Source organism: Crocodylus siamensis, chromosome 7, assembly GCF_052110815.1.
Source record: "Crocodylus siamensis isolate JL-2025a chromosome 7, ASM5211081v1, whole genome shotgun sequence".
NCBI classification, from domain to species: Eukaryota; Metazoa; Chordata; order Crocodylia; family Crocodylidae; genus Crocodylus; species Crocodylus siamensis.
This window is the reverse complement of record NC_143401.1, coordinates 44,489,765-44,505,800: the sequence shown is the minus strand read 5'-3', so window position 1 is coordinate 44,505,800 and position 16,036 is coordinate 44,489,765. Positions and strand designations below refer to the sequence as shown.

The window sequence follows — 16,036 nt, the reverse complement described above, 5'->3', positions numbered from 1 at the left end:
TCTGTCCTGGGGGCAAGGGTTTTCCCACGTGCCCTGAGGATTCCCCTGCTCACTTTGCACTCTGGGGTACGGGTTTGCTTGAGCACATGGCTCTGTGCTGTTGAGAAATTCTGGCCTACTTTGCACTTTGCTCAGAGCAGGGAAAGGGAAGGAACCGCTGTGCATGCTTCAGGTTGGGGAGGGGTTACCAGCATGGAGCCTGGCTCTTTGCTTGGAAGCTTGTTTTCCTCTACCCTGCCCAGCACAGGGAGAGGAATGCCCAGTGCCTTGCTCTGTGCCTGTGGAAGGCTTTCTCACTTTTTGACAAAGTCTTGGGGGATGGAGAACCTCCACTAGAGAGCGGTAGGATTGATATCCAAGGGCTGGTTGCTTTTCCAATTAAGTGTCCTGTGAGGTGATGGAGATCAGTGCACCTTGAGATACCAGAGAGCCTGGCAAAGAACTGTCACCCAATGTGTGATATTCCACGTGTTCAAATTAAAACTTGATAGAAACCATCTACAAAAACATTCAACATTTTTCAAGCAACATATAGCTGTTTTTATAGTTGGATAGTCATTTTTATCATTCTATAATTATTTTGCATGTCTAATTGGATAATGCATTTAGATTAGGTAACTGGCTAATTGCACAATGAACATAACCTGTGTTGGAGCGCAAAAGACATAGAAACTAGGCCTGTGCGAGTCGGCAGCGATCCAATCTGGCTTTGGATTCAGCTGCTTTGGATGGCCGCAATCCAATCCGGAGCTCCAGATCAGTTTGCCATTTCAATCTGGCCGAAGCAGCTCCAAAGCTTCGGAGCCACTTCGGAGATCCAGCTATAGGCTATGATAGGGGATGAATTAAATATCTGTAACTTTGTCATTTTAGCTGTGATTTAGGTGCAACTTGCAGGGGTGGTAGCCTCTGCTAAGTGCATGAAGCCTGCCAAGTGTCAAGAAGATAGATGCAGGGATTTGGGGGGAACTGCACCCCAAATTCTTGAAAGCAAAACTCCTGTCACATCTACATATTATACCACAGGGGGCTGAAAACTGCAGGGATGCTAGCCCCTGGTGAGGCCACAAAGCCTGCCAAGTTTCAAGAAGATCAGTGCAGGGGTTTGGGAGCTGCACCCCAAGCTGCTGACAGGCAAAACTCGTTGTGTGTGTGGGTGGGTGACTGCATCTGTCTTGGGGCACGGGGGCATTAAATCTAGTGCAGGCCACAAAGCCTGATGTGTCTCGCTGGGAGAGTCTGTCGTCCAGGCCCTGCCCCCCACACTGCTGACAGACAAAACTCATGATGTAGGTGGGTGACACTGTGCATGTGTTAAGGTGTGCATGTGTTAAGGTGTGCCCTTCCTGGTGCTGGGGCCTCTGCACAACACGGCAGTATGATCCAGTGAGGCCGCCTCCTCCCCAACAGCCTTACACCTGGTCCTCCGCTTTACATGAGAGCATGTAAAATAACTTAGCTGGCTGAACACGAGTAGCATCAGCAGCAGCATCAAAGGTACCCAAATGGGACTGTCACAGAGCCTTTCTTTTTATAAAGGAATTGACAGCAAGTAGTAAAGATGATGTGTTGTGTTAGACATATGATGTTATTCATGGTGTGTGATGGTTTATCTTGTGTTTTTATGTCTGTATGTGTAATATGAAATAAAAAGGAATACTTAATGTTTTTTTGGAAGCTTTAGTGTTGAAAACCCCTTTGTGAGGCTGAGGAAGTACCTGCAGTTGGTTCTGGATGGAAGGAATAGTAAAGAAGCCAGAGGCTGGCCTGGCCTGCAGTACAGGCAAGAAAGCCAGTGAGTGAAAATGGAAATGGAGATGTTGGGGGGGGGAGGGAAAGGCTGGGGTGGGAGATAGAGGGGAAAGGGGGATGTAGCAATGCAGGTAAAAGTGCAGAGGTGCCTGGGGTGTCGGGTGTCTGGCAGGTCGCAGTGTGCCAGAATTCCACTGTGTATATTGAGTCCATGAGTTTGTGTACCTATTATCTAGGAAGCTGATGAAGTGCAGTTCATAGGCCCAGGTCTGAAAAGTGGTTTGTGCAGGGATGTCACATGCAGACACTGCTCCCACCTCCTGGCTTCCATTGGCAGCACTGATGTCAAGGCTGCTTGTGAATAGAATATGTCTTCGTTGAGGGGGGTGGTTCTCACTGGCTACCTACAAATGTCAGTCTTTCCTCCCCACTCTCTCTCCCTCCCCTGCTCCCCTTCCCACCCCACAGACACTGCCATTGGAAAGGTAGCCAGTGAGAAATCCTTCTCTCTGGCTACCTGCAGATGTCAGTCTTCCCGCCCCGTTCCTCCTTCCTTTCCCCCCCACACTCTCCATCCCTCCCCTGCTCCTCCTCCCACTTCTAATTGTCAATCAAGATGTCCAAAGCGGGTCGGAAGTGCTTTGCACTCTTCGTCCCACTTCGGATAACTTTGCAGAGGCCCCACTTCGATCTGGGCCTGCTGCTTTGGACGCTGAAGCATCCGAAGTGGCTCCGGATCAGAAGACTCACACAGCCCTACTAGAAACATTATAATGGACTGCAAGGTGAATATGGGTCATCAGCGCGCTCTAGTTACTCTCCCTTTTCCCCCCACAACAAATCTACCCCCCCCCAAAAAAAGAAAAGGCAGTAATATACTGGTCTGTATTAGCAGGTGCTAGTTGAAATGGTTATCAGTTCAGTCTAAACAGCTTGGATTAACCTGCAAACACTGAATTGATTCAGCCTTGGACTTTTTGACTGTCTACACTTAGCCAGGATGTCTGCACATGGTAATTTTTCCACTCTGTTCAGTAATGATGAGGCCTCACTTGGAATACTGTGTCCATTTTTGGACACTAAAGTTTAAGAAAGATGTGGATAACAGAGAGTGCAGTATAGAGGTCTACAAAATTGGTAGAGGTCTAGAAAGTTATTTATAAGGAATTTGGACCGTTTTTTCTGGAGAAGCGAGAGGCTTAAGGTTGCTTATGAACTGAATGGTAATAGATTATTCTTGGAGTCCTCAGAGGTCAGGTCAAGTAGTAATGGTCTTAAATTGCAATCGAAGGCATTTAGGTTGGATATTAGGAAGAAATTTCTTACCACGAGGGAGGTTAAGCATTGGAAAAAGCTACCGAAAAAAACTTGAATCTCCATCTGTGGAAGATTTTAGGAGCAAGTGAGAGAAATGCTTGTTATCATCATTCTACCCTAACAGCCGTTATTAACCATGCATTGAAGTTTTAAAAATAATTCAAAGATGATGTGGCTAACAGAGCTGTTAAAGTATCTAGAAATGCCTTTAAAATGCAGAAGCAGTGATGTATATACAACATTTTGTTAGTGTGAATGTTGTCAGTACTCTTCACTTTTTTTTTCCTACTTAGTTTTCATATACGAAAATTATCTTTAATTGCGGACAGCTAAGGTTGTGTACGTGGATATGTTGAGTTGTCTCGAAATGAAATTTTTCCTGAAGATACTAAGATTGCTGTTGACTTTCAGGGGGACATAGGTTAAATCACTAGGGATGTGTGAAAATCTTGACCCTTTTCTTGGTATGTTTTCCCTGTTGTTGTTTTGTGAGCTTCATGCAGTCTTTAAGGAACATGAAAAATTCACTTTATAATCTCATTGAACTCTGGGGTCCCTACAGTAATAAAGAAAATTCAAAACCTTCTCTTCTTTCAGAATTAATCTGAATACAAGAAGTTTCCTTGCAATTCACACATTTTTGCCATTGGCCAGTTTACTAGAGATAATTAATTTAGTTTCCCTTACAAAGCTTGCATAATAAGTAGCAGTTCAATGATAATGTTTGCCTCTAGGCCTAGAAAACACCCTTCTGGTATAGACAAATGTAACATTTGGAATACTTTTAAATGTATTTTAAACCTGAAGTGGACAGACATACCACTGGTTAAACTGGTTAAATCTGCCTGAACTGGTTTAAAACTATCCCTGGAAAATCAAGTACTGTTTTAAATAGGTTCTTAAAAAGTACTAGACATACCACTGGTTAAATCTGCCTGAACTTGTTTAAAACCATCCCTGGAAAATCAAGTACAGTTTTAAATAGGTTCTTGAAAAGTACTCCTCTGTCCTTCCCCTGCACTCACCCACTAAAGCAGGGTGGATTTGATTTAAATCAAATTGATTTTTAAATCATGACTTAAATCACTGGTCAGGAAACCTTGGTTTAATCATTGTTTTCTACAAAAAGTGCACTGTTGTTTGTCCTTTATTCATTTAACTTCTTGCACTTTTAGAGAAAGGTAAGGGCTGGACTGTGTGTACACAAACTTGCAGAAAGACAAAAGAGCTGATGGGTACGCAATCGGGTTTGTTATCTATCATCTCCATATGCTGCTATTGACAAGAATGTTATTTCTGGAGAGACAAATCTGCAGTTTGAGAACTGAAACTAACCATCACAGAGATGCTTAATGGGATCTTCTAGGCTGAGCACTGAATCCCATTGGGTAGCGTGGTTTTCTTTAATCTTTACTAATCTATTAAGGAACCTCTGGGAAAACCATAAGATTTGGGCCTCTAATATAGTCCTGTTCTGACCTATTTATAAAACTTCTCTAAAAAGGTTACATGAATATATTGTCTCAAATAGTATAAAATTAAAAGGTATAATCCCTATTCCATGATGATATATTTCAGCTTTAACATAAATTAAACCCCAAGATTAATTTAAAAAAGATCTGATTTAAATAAAACCCCCAGGTTTTGGGTTTGTTTTTTTTTAATAGTTGATTTTTATCCACTCTCACTATAAAGTATAATGGGTTGGGTACTCGCTTCCCCTTTACTCTCCTTCCACTGATCCACTGTGAGGCATATGGGGGTGGATACCTACTCCCACCCCCTGTTGGCAGTCGCCATTTGTAATCTTTTCAGGTTTGTAAGATTCCAATACTGCAAGCCTGTCCATTATTTTACACACAAACTGTATTATCGAAATGCTAATTATTCTACTAGCTAAAATGTAAAATGGTATTAAAGAGTTCTTTAATATAAGATGATATATGATATGCTATCTAAAATGTTGCATGTCCAGGCTCTTCAATAGCTTTAAAAATCATATAAAAGGGATCTGAATTATGAAGGAATTTCAGGTGGGATGCAGAAACCATTCTGAGATTATTACTTTGGTTTTGGCCATGGAAGGTAGAAATCAATGATGGTTACAGTGTGACTTCTTTGGGCATTAAGTGAATTTGTGGCCTTATTTGAATCCTAGGAATTAAACTACTTGATTATTTTTGCCTTGACATTACCTGTATTCTGGCCCCTCCATGTATCCTGCTCTTTGCTTCTTGGTTCTTCTCAACTATCTTGATAGACACATATTTTGTTGACCAATACTTATGACCGTATGCCTTCAAACCTATTTTACTATATTGCTTCTTATAAAAAGAGCCTTATTTTACCACTACTTCCTTTTTTGGGAAGTCACCTACTGGGCATGTATTTTATTGTATTGTCCATGAGGCACAGCTATATTAAGAGATGCTTTCTAGGGCTGTGCGAAATTTCACTGCCAGTTTTGTTTCAATGCTGTTTTGACCCGTTTTGAGGTCGAAACAGCAAAATTGAAACAGAACAGATACAGTCGAAAGAGCCTCGAAACAAAATGAGGCAAGTTGAAACATTTTGCCGTTTTGATGCTGTTTTCTACATTTCGCCCATAGGCTATAATGGGGAAGGTTGAAACATCCTATAACTTGGTCATTTCTGGCCTGATTTGGATGAAACTTGCAGGGAGTTCGGGGAAACTGCACTCCAAAGTTTTGAAAGCAAAGCTTGTGTATATGTTATGCCATGGTGGGGTCAAAGCTGCAGGCATGCTAGCCCCTGCGGAAGCCACAAAGCCTGCCACGTTTCAAAGATATAGGTGCAGGGGTTTGGGGGAAACTGCACCCCTTGAAACATGGCAAGCTTCATGTTCCCCTTCAAAACCCCCTTTAGAAACTACAATTCCACAAAACAAAACAAGGCTGTCATAACTGCTATAGGCAGTGGACCATAAGGCAGTTTCAGCAGCATTTAGGACAGGGGCAGGCAAAATCTGGTCTGTGAGCTGGATCAGGCCCACGGGGGACTCCATTTCCCAGAAGCCCCTGCCTGCATCACTGCAGCCAGTTTCCATGGAGACCCCCATAACAGTGGGGCTATGACAGCGCAGCAACCAGGGTTTCCACAGAGACTGACCCCAGCAGTGTTGGTAGGTGTGCATGGCCAGGAGAGGAGCTGGTCCAGGGCTGCAGCAGTGTGGGAAGGGGTTGCTGGAAAACAGAATCTGGCCGCTAGCCGGAAGTGCCATACTGTCCATCCATGATTTAGAGCCATTGCAGTGAGATCTTTGTATTGCTTGCCCTTTTGAGACAAAAGGTATGCACCTGACTCTACCAGTAAGGATTCCACATTACCAATATGGTTATGTTTGTGAAAACTGGACAAGACAAAAAGAGGTAAGCCAATGACTATTCCAAATTGTGACTTACGGTGGGGATGGAGAAGAGAGAAAATTCTTCTGGACAGGTGCAGTAGTTTTGACTATTTATTTCAGGATTGACCTAAAATTATCCATCTACAAATTGCCTTCTCAATGACAGTAATGACCAAAATGGAGTGAGAAACTCAGCCCCTCTACCAGGAATCTAATGCTTCTGTTCTACTCTCCTTACAGATGGACAGGAAAGCAGCTGGTATCTCCTACTTTTAATTTGTAGTCCATAATGATCTCGTTGATATCCAGACAAGCACTTGTTGGATTGGACTGCAGTAGGAAGTCAACTACGTGAAGACTTACTTACTGACTTCCTGCCAGGAAATGTGAATGGTTTATATAAGACAACATATCGGTCCCTGAAATCATCCATCTAATAGGAGGGAGGGGAGGCTGGGAATGTAAATCTCATCTCAGGGAAAAAATGAGAATAGATCAGTCTCTTGTAGATCACCATGATTCACATCTGGATCTAGAGAATCCTCTTAGCTGTCTCTGTTTTTGTAGTACTAACCCAGAGTCTGAGATGTCAAGGTTGATAAGGAAAACAGGAGAAGACCAGATATATCAAGTACAGAAACAGCTTGGAAGTCTCAAGCCAATAAAACCACATAGGAAAAGTCAATCTCCATAGCTTGTGGCACAGTGAAGGGATCTTAGGCCAATTTTTCCAAGTCAGAACTGTGGATACAGTAATGGATAATAGATCAAACTTTACTACAGGCAGCCAAGGTAAAAAGTATCCAACTGCAGCATAAACCCCCTCACTACTACAGTGGACTGGGTGGCCCATGAAGGAAATGGATACACCAGGAAGTAGCATGGGGTTGGTGCCCAAATATCCCTTTGCACTCTCCACAAATTTTAAAACTGAAGCAGAAGTTGCTCTGTGGAAGAGATTCAGAGGTGCATCAGGGTTGCCCCAAGCCTTTTTGATAGTGAGACAAACACTGTCTGAGCTGGCGGTTAATGCCAGAGTTTCTATAAGCTTCAGTGGTAAACTTACAAGACTATGAAATCTCAAATTTCAAATGGGTAATGTGAGGACAAGGAAGACTTTTTCAAGAAGGCCTGAACAAAGACCTCTCCCAGGAGCCAGTCTGAATGCCATGACTTTTGCAGGTCTTTCTGTAGCCAGAAAGAAGGAACATCTGGAAAATTCACGATAGTCAGATAAGTCTCTATGCCCTGAATCAGAATTAGATCCTGTAGTTATCCAAAAAATGTATCTGAAACTAGATTTCACATCCTTGAAGGTTCTTTATTTTAGTAAAACAATATCAGAACATTTCTCAATAAGAGAAGATGCATGCCCATTAGATAAAGGCACAGCAACATCACAGGATTGGCACAGTTCAAATCTCAGGAAAGAGGCTAAAATGAGAAGAAATAAACAAAGCTAGTAAGAAAAGATGCTTAACCTAAGGGAAAGAATTAATGAGAGAGCTAGGGGAAGAAAGCACTGTATGGCTGTACGAAACGGAATGCTGCCGTTTCTACCAGGGTTTTGACGGAAAGGTGTTTTGTTTCGAATTTTGTTTTAATTCAAAACAGCTGTTCTGTTCCATTCCATTCCATTGAAACCGGGTCAAAACAGCAAAACTTTTTTCGATGTTTCACCCATAGGATATAATGGGGAAGGACAAAACAGCCTATAACTTTGTCATTTCTGTCTTGATTTGGAGGAAACTTACAGGAATTAGTAGCCCCTTCTCAGCACATGAAGCTTGCTATGTTTCAAGGGGTGCAGTTTCCCCCAAACCCCTGCGCCTATATCTTTGAAACGTGGCAGGTTTTGTGGCTTCTGCAGGGGCTAGCATGCCTGCAGTTTTGACCCCACCGTGAATTGTAGTTTCTAAAGGGGGTTTTACAGTGTTATAGAAGGTTCCTTTTTGAAGTTTCAGTGCTGCTTAACATGAAGACTGATGCTGTAGGTACTTCTAAATGCAGTAGAGCTGCCCGTTTATTCCTTTGAGTCTTGTTCAGTACAATTTTCTTGTAGATGTTGGTAAGTCATATTCAATCCTCAGACATACTTGGCTGTCTTCTTGTCAACTGACATTTTGATTCTTGAAGCTGCCCATGAAGCATTGGCATCTCCACGGTTAGGAGGCCTTTGCTGTGGTTGAGAGGTGCTTGCAGTTCTTTGATGTCTTTCTCACTTCCTCCCTTTAACAACAGCTTGGCCCATTTCCAGTCTGTATGAATTCACATTAAGTTAGATCACTGATTTCTGAATACAGTTCTAGTTACATATGCAAACCAATTCAGTTTGTTACTCACTCTAGATTCTCTTTCCCTTTCCAGGAAACCTTTTTCACAAGATTTTGCTACAGCAAGGGAAATTTTCTTCTATGTATACGTGTATGTGTGTATGTATATGTGTATATACACACATATATAATATACACACACACACACACACGTATGTGTGTATATTTATATATGGAGTATATAAAAACCCTATATGAGTGTATATATGTGCATATAAATCCAGGCTTTAAGCAAGAACAACAACCACCCCAGCCCCTCCCAAAATCCTCAGCAGGGTTACCTCAGCATCACCTAAAACTTGCATGGTATCTCAGTTAACAAAAATCTCTATGCCCAGAACTGGACTAGATTGAGCAATTAGGGACCTAGCTCATTCTCAAATCCTGCTGGAAACTTAAAAGTTTTTTTTCCCAAATGGATGTCCTAACTACAGTGCTATAGTGTACTCAGTGTAGTGCTGTTTCTCTCTGGTCACATGAATTCTTTTTCATTTCTTCCTAGTTATATATGTACAAGAGGAAGGTTGGAGAACCCAACTGTATCTTTACCGTAATAATTTGGGCACTCTGTCGGGGTGGTGGAAGATGCAGGTTTGAACCCCCTTTAGGCTGAACATGGCTTAGAATCCGAGTATAGTTTTTGGGCAAGTGCTATAGAGGTCTACCCAATTCAGGGAAGCATTTGGCTGATTTTGGGGACAGATCGTGGGGCTGGCTGGCATTTTTGAGGGCTTATCATGGCTAGGGCTCCTGCATGCTTCTGGCCAAGGAGCCCGAATGGTTCCACACCTCACCTTTGACTGGCAGCAAGGGCTGTCTGTCATATGGCCTTGTCCCTCACTGCTGATTGGTTGCAAGGGCTGTCTGTCATGCAGCCCTGCCCCTCACCACCGATTAATGTAGAGGGGCAGGTCAGCATGATAGGCAGCCCTCTCAGCCAGCCAGCTGTAAAAGACAGGGGCAGCAGCCATCTTGGGCTCCCCTTTGTACTGGCAGTCCCCTCTCTCCACTTTCCACCCCAGTAGGCTGCACAGCTGGGCTGCAGCACCATGAGGACTGCTGGTTTCCTTTGGGGAGCCAGCATTTTATTTTCAGTAAGTTTCTTTCTTTCTGTTTTTTTCCCCCCTGGATTTCATAGACTTTGTCCACCTCTGTCTGGACAATGCTGGATTTCACATTTTCCATGAAATCGGCTAAATTGCAATTTTGGTGGGTTCCTAGTTATAATTACAGGGGTACTTTAAGGTTGATATTGTCACTGCCTTGTTATGGTTGTTGTCTGCCTTCCTTTCACAAGTTTTAAAAGGCAAATAAGATCATTCATTCATTCATTGCTTTTAGTTCTCTACCCTTTGGAGAAGCCTGCACACTCTAAATTCCAAAGGGCTTGAAGTTCCTGTCCATCCTGCAGCTCTAAGTCAGGCATCTCAGCAGGATTTCAGACAGAGCCCTGTGTTTATCTAGCTAGCTCTGTATTTATTGGATAACTTTAAGTTGTTCCCCATTCACAGCACAGTTTTCTGGTTCACCTCTGAACCTAGGTTAGGTGCTTAACCTTCTCTGCATAGTGTATATATGATGCCTAGGCCTGTTAAATTCGGTTTTGGATTCTTTTCTCGATGCCAAATGCTTCAGTGCCTAACTTGCAGGCACCAAAAGTCTTTACTGGACCTGATCTTGGGGAGTACACAACCTTTTGGTAGAAGCTGGGAGTTAATCAGTTAAGGTTGTAGGAAAGTAGGGCTGGAAGGGACATCATAAGGTCATCTAGTTCAGCCCCTGTTCAAGGCAAGATCATCCCTTACTGAACAATCGGAGCCATTACCTTCTTTCCGCAGTTTCTTTAGGTAGCCTGTTCTGCCCTCAAAGTTGGAAAGTTCCTCTTAATCCCCAGTCTTAATTTCCCCTGTTGTAGCTTGAGGTTGCTACTCCTAGTCCTGTCCCTCACCTCTGCAAGGAAAAGCCCATCTTCACACACATTGTATTGTACAAAGCAGTTGTATGTCCTCCTCCATAATACTTTTTTACAACTTTTGTCACTTGTATGAAACAAGTATTTAATTAAGCAGGAAAGGTGTGGAGGGCTAGTAGGACAGCCAGGATACAGATAGAGCGTATTTTATCAGAGGAAGCTAAAATAGCTTGGCGTAGCATAGTGAAGGCTGAGAAGGGTATGATTATTTTCATAAATACATCTGAATGGTAGTTAAACACAAAGGGGAGAGAAGAGCTATTTGAGCTTGTTAGTTCAAAGACAAATGGTAATAAACTGATAAATGTTTAGGTTTCTGACCATCAAAGGAGTAAGGTTCTGGAACAGTAGTACTGTGTAACTAGTTTCAGCTTAGAGGTTGATAACTTTATCAAAGGGATCATGTGATATGATTGCCTGCAGTATTGGGGAGTTAAACTTTAGAGCAATAAAACTTCTTCTGTATAAGTTGCAGATTGAAAAACAAATAATGTCATGAATAAATTCAAGTGCCACTCTAAGTAATAGCCCCTCTTGCTTGCAGTGTTCTAGTCAACTCAATCCTTTCTTTAAAGTGATAAAAACAGACTACATGAACTGGATACAAGGCCAGTGCATCAAAGCTGGTCCATTTGATTCTTCCTGGTGCTACTAAATTTGTTTTACTGTGGCAAATAAACATTCCACTTGAGATACGCACATTAATGTAAAAACTTAGGAATTAAAAGGATTTGAAAATGTATAGGCAGGTAATATAGGCAGACTTTTTTTAAATGTACAGAAAAAATAATTTTCCAGTGGAAAATCTTTTAATGTCAAGATTTTATAACTATTAAGATATTAACATGATATGAGTTTCACTGTGTCTCAGGATGGTTTCTGATTTCAGCTCTAAGGCTCTGATTCAGTATTTATCTAACTTTTGTTTTAACCATGTGACTAATCCTGTTAATTATAGTAGAACTACTCCAATGATAAGTATATGCACAAGTACTTTGTTGACTTGCTGTTTCAAATCCAGTTAGCTTTTGTATAAAGAACACCATTATACATAACTCAACTGAAAATCTATGTAGGAAGTAGATGACTGAGATGGATTAGTGGAAGTTATAGTCAAAAGAAAGGGATAGCAATTAAACAAAGTTCTCATAAGGTAGCAGCAGTCAGTCATTCAATAGAGAGATTATTTGAACATATCTTCAAAAAAGACAAGGGGTTTGATTCCCCAGCCCCCGGTTTGATTCATCTGGGAGCTGGGGAGGCTCCACAAGTCAGCCAGGGCCCGGCAGTGCTCAGCCCCAGCTCCAAGACAGCATGCAGTGCCTTAACAAGCCATGCTGCACCTGTGCCGTGGGCAACGCTGCCTGGTGCTGGGGGGTGGGTCTTGGCCACCAGTGCCCAGAGGCCATGATTACCGCTTCTACAGCTGGGGAGTGTGGGGCTTTTTTTAAGTGCTGGGGCTAAGCTGGGACCGGCTGGTGGATGGGGCCAGCAGGGCAGCCATGGGAGCTTCTCCGACTGTGTCTGCCTCTGCCCCAGCCGCTCCGAATGGCCAAATCTTCCAAAGCTGATTTTGCCAAATCGATTAAGGACAGTGATCCAAATCTCCAAATCAAATCACTGTTCTCTGAATTGGCCAAATCTGAATAGAATACTTTCCTATTCTCACAGGCCTAGTGGGTGGCAAATGTAGACAGTAGAGACTAAGATCATGTACATACATACAGTTTCTCCTGGGACAGTTGTAGCTCTCCCAGGAGAAACCACAAGTGTACAGATGTTTAGGGTTTTTCTCCCAAAGTAAAAATGGCTGTTCCAAGAGAAAAAAAATCTGGGAACAATCAGGTTTAAGTCGCTCCTGGGAGTGTTTCTCCTGAGAGAGCATTCTTTTCTGAGAGAAGCTAAAGTACAGTCCTCCAACATTCCAGGCTGCTTTGCTCCCATTCTCCCTTCCCTGCAGTGCATGCTGAGATGTGTGCACAGGGACCCTCTGGCTGTGCAACATCAGTACTGCAAGCTCTTTTCAGGGGCTTAGCTTCTAGATGGCTATCCAGGCATCTCCAGACAAGTTTTTCTACAAGGAGAGCAAACCTTGGAGAGTGCTTCCAGATCATTTGAACATGTACAGCCTAAATTTATGCATCTCAGTATCTTGCACCTGTAGGTTGCCCTGCAGCTTTGCTTTATAAAGTGACACAGCATACAAAACGTTACAATGCAAATATGTTAGCATGGCATCTCCCCCATCATTTTCTTTCTGATTTCATTCTTTGACCTGTCTTCAAGGTTGAGCACAGTCATGCTTGATTTTTAAAAAAAAATTAATTTCACAGGTGGGCCAAACATTAACATCAGAAATGGGCAATGGTTATTATAGAAAAGCATGATAGGATATGCTAAAGTAAAAACTAATACTATTGAAGTAATACTTAATAGTAGAAAGGAAAATACATTCCTAGTAATTTTAGGCTTATTAATGCAAAGTAAAAAGTTCCATTTTTTTAAAGGGCTTTTTGGTGTTTTCAAGTGCTGTGGCTATCCCTGTACTACTTCAGAGCCCTGTGCAGATGCATGGGGCCACAAAGGGTGAGTCTCCCCTAAATTTTCCCTTTCTGCTGCCAGAATTTTCTTAGGGGGCTGTGAATAGCAGCGACACTCAGCCCCTGGGTTCTGGAGGTGCATGAAAGCTCTGGCTCCAGCCAAAGCCCATTGCTGTTTCTCTTCTCTTCTTTCCTTCTGCTTAATTAATTTGGCATGGGATTAGGTGGAAGGAAATGCTCAGCTCCTGGGCTCCAGACCTGTGTAGAATTCACTGGTATTTCAGTACAGGTGAACTTCACCTGCTCATATCCTTCTTTCCAACTGTTGCTGAATGTCAGTGATGTGCTGGTGACAGGCTGTTCACATCAGGTTCATGTGCTGCATCTGACACACAGGGTGAAGGTTGAGTACTATTGTGGCACTTTAACAGCTGTTTAAAAAATGTGTATGTGCAAGTAAGTCTCAATGTGGGGAGGGATGGGGGACCCACCCATGAGTCACACCTCTCCCTCCTCCCACCCTTTGCAGATCATGCCTGCCCCCCCTCATCCACACTACCAACTGGTTGTGCCTGCTTTCCCTACCCCATATGGGTTGCGCCTGCCTTCCTGCCACCCCACCCATGGGTTGCACCTGCTCTTGCTACCCTCATGGGTCACACCTGCCCCCTCAAATCTTGTGGGAAGCACCTGCTCCCCCTACCCCACCCATGGGTTGCTCCTGCTCCCCTTATCCCTAGCAGGTCGCATCTGCCTCTCCATCTTCTGGCAGACTCCTGATTTCCTCCAGCCTGCTGGACACCCAGCCCTTCCATACCCCACCCCCATCCTGACTTGCCTGATATCGGGAGCCATTTTGAATTGATTTAACCTCCCCCTAATGCCTCCAAATGTCTGTACTTAGCCTTCATGTCCTATCAAGTGCTTTAGGACATGGACATGCAATTAACTTTTGGCATTTTTGGGATCCTCTGCTTGCTATGCTTAAATTCAATAAATTTCTCTTAAAGAAATAAAAAATAAAATAAATCTGCTCTTACACTATGCTCTGTGTTCTTCCTTTTATTCATCACAGATATTTAGATACCATGGCTGTGAGTTAGTACTGTATTAGTCAAACTGTTAGCAAGAAAACTACTTTTGAATATAAGTAATCTTTAAATGAATTATTACAGCTCATTTTAGCTTCAGTTGGACGTTATTTTTTTTTCATAATAACTCTTACATAGAGAAGATGCATAGAATTCTGAAAAGTGAAGTGTTAATTGATTAGTCATGTTCAGTAGATGAAGACTTTTTGGCCATAGCACTCCTCCATTTTTTTTTCACTAATTGTTCTTCAGAACAGTAGAACTGTTGGTGCTTGGGATTCTTTGCTTTGCATAAGAACATGTGTATGTGATTCACTGCTTATGCTTTTGCTAATTAACATAGTTTTATATCCTGGCATTTGTGTCTCATTCCAGAAGTGTGTGATTGCATCTTATTTTGATTTTAAAAAAGAGGCAGTGTTGGGCAAATATGTTTCTACAGAATCAGGGGGGAAGTAAATATGAAACATGACCCAAAAAATCATGTTAGAGGAGTTCCTGCTTTTTAAAAAGCTTGTTTTCAATTGAAATGTAGTTCTTGGGGCTTATTCTTTGCAGACTGCTTATAGGTTATTGAAAAGACTCAATTCAGTCTGAACTATAACAGCAAAGCTGACAATGCTTTATCCAAAACTGACTTTGATAACTAGCTATTTAGCAAGCAAGCTGGGTCTCTTTTTTCTTCCCTTTTGGCAGAATGATGACAGTATGCCACTACAGGACATCCCATTTTCAGTTTTGTCAAGCCCAGAACCACAGGATGCTGATCCTTCATGCAAGGTAAAATGACACTGTTTTGCAGAATGATGACATAAATTGTGAATTTTATCACAGTCACATCTGAAAATCCAGTATAAAACTGATGCAAGAAACAGTTTTACATTGCGGTCTCATTATTTCATTGCAACAGTATATTTTTTGTATTTGCAATAAATTCTTTGGCTATTTATTTACGCAAGTAACATCCTTGCAGTGAGCCATAAGTCTTGTAGGTGAAGTGTACCTTGTGCACTTTTAAACTTTAATAACTTAGGTTGTAGGTATGATGGAAACAATCTGTAAACGGCATTTAAAAGCAAATTTATTTTAAAGTTTTAGGACAATTAGATTACACAATGCTAGACTTCATAAGTAATAACGAATTTATTCTCAAGTAAGATGGAGCTCTGTGCCACTACGCTCTGAACGTACGACAGTTTCTAAATGATGTTTTCCCAGAGAAGTGGATAGGCAGAGGTGGACCAATTGCTTGGCCACCTCATTCATGTGACCTGCTACTGTTGGACTTCTTTTTATGGGACATGTTAAAAGTGTAGTTTACTTGTCAAAACCATGTTCTTTGGTGGAACTTAGAGCTAGGATCACCAATGCAGTTAGTGCAGTAACTCAAGAGCAACTGGGAAACATTTTCAAGGAGCTGGAAGATTGGATTGAGCACTATATCATGATGAATAGTGGTTATGTTGAAGTCTAGCACTGTGTCCTCTAGTTGTCCTAAAACGTTAAGAAATTTGCTTTTAAATGCCAGATTGTTTCTATCGTACCTACAACCTACATTATTAAAGTTTAAAAGTGAACAAGAACTTTATGAAAACCCTGTATATAACATGTATTTCTAGCTATTTAATACGCAGCCTTTCATTGCACCTTGGTTCCATCATTTA

The 16,036-nt window shown here is 42.1% G+C and overlaps 1 protein-coding gene across 3 annotated transcripts in view; it reads left to right on the top strand.

The window, feature by feature from the left end:
* CCSER2 (coiled-coil serine rich protein 2) overlaps window positions 1–16,036 on the top strand; it is a 148,049-nt gene that overhangs the window by 80,755 nt on the left and 51,258 nt on the right. For all 3 annotated transcript variants that reach the window (XM_090057381.1, XM_090057380.1, XM_090057382.1), the window contains exon 8: window positions 15,069–15,152. In XM_090057381.1, coding sequence (XP_089913507.1) covers window positions 15,069–15,152 — 84 coding nt within the window. The remainder of the gene's footprint in view (window positions 1–15,068; window positions 15,153–16,036) is intronic.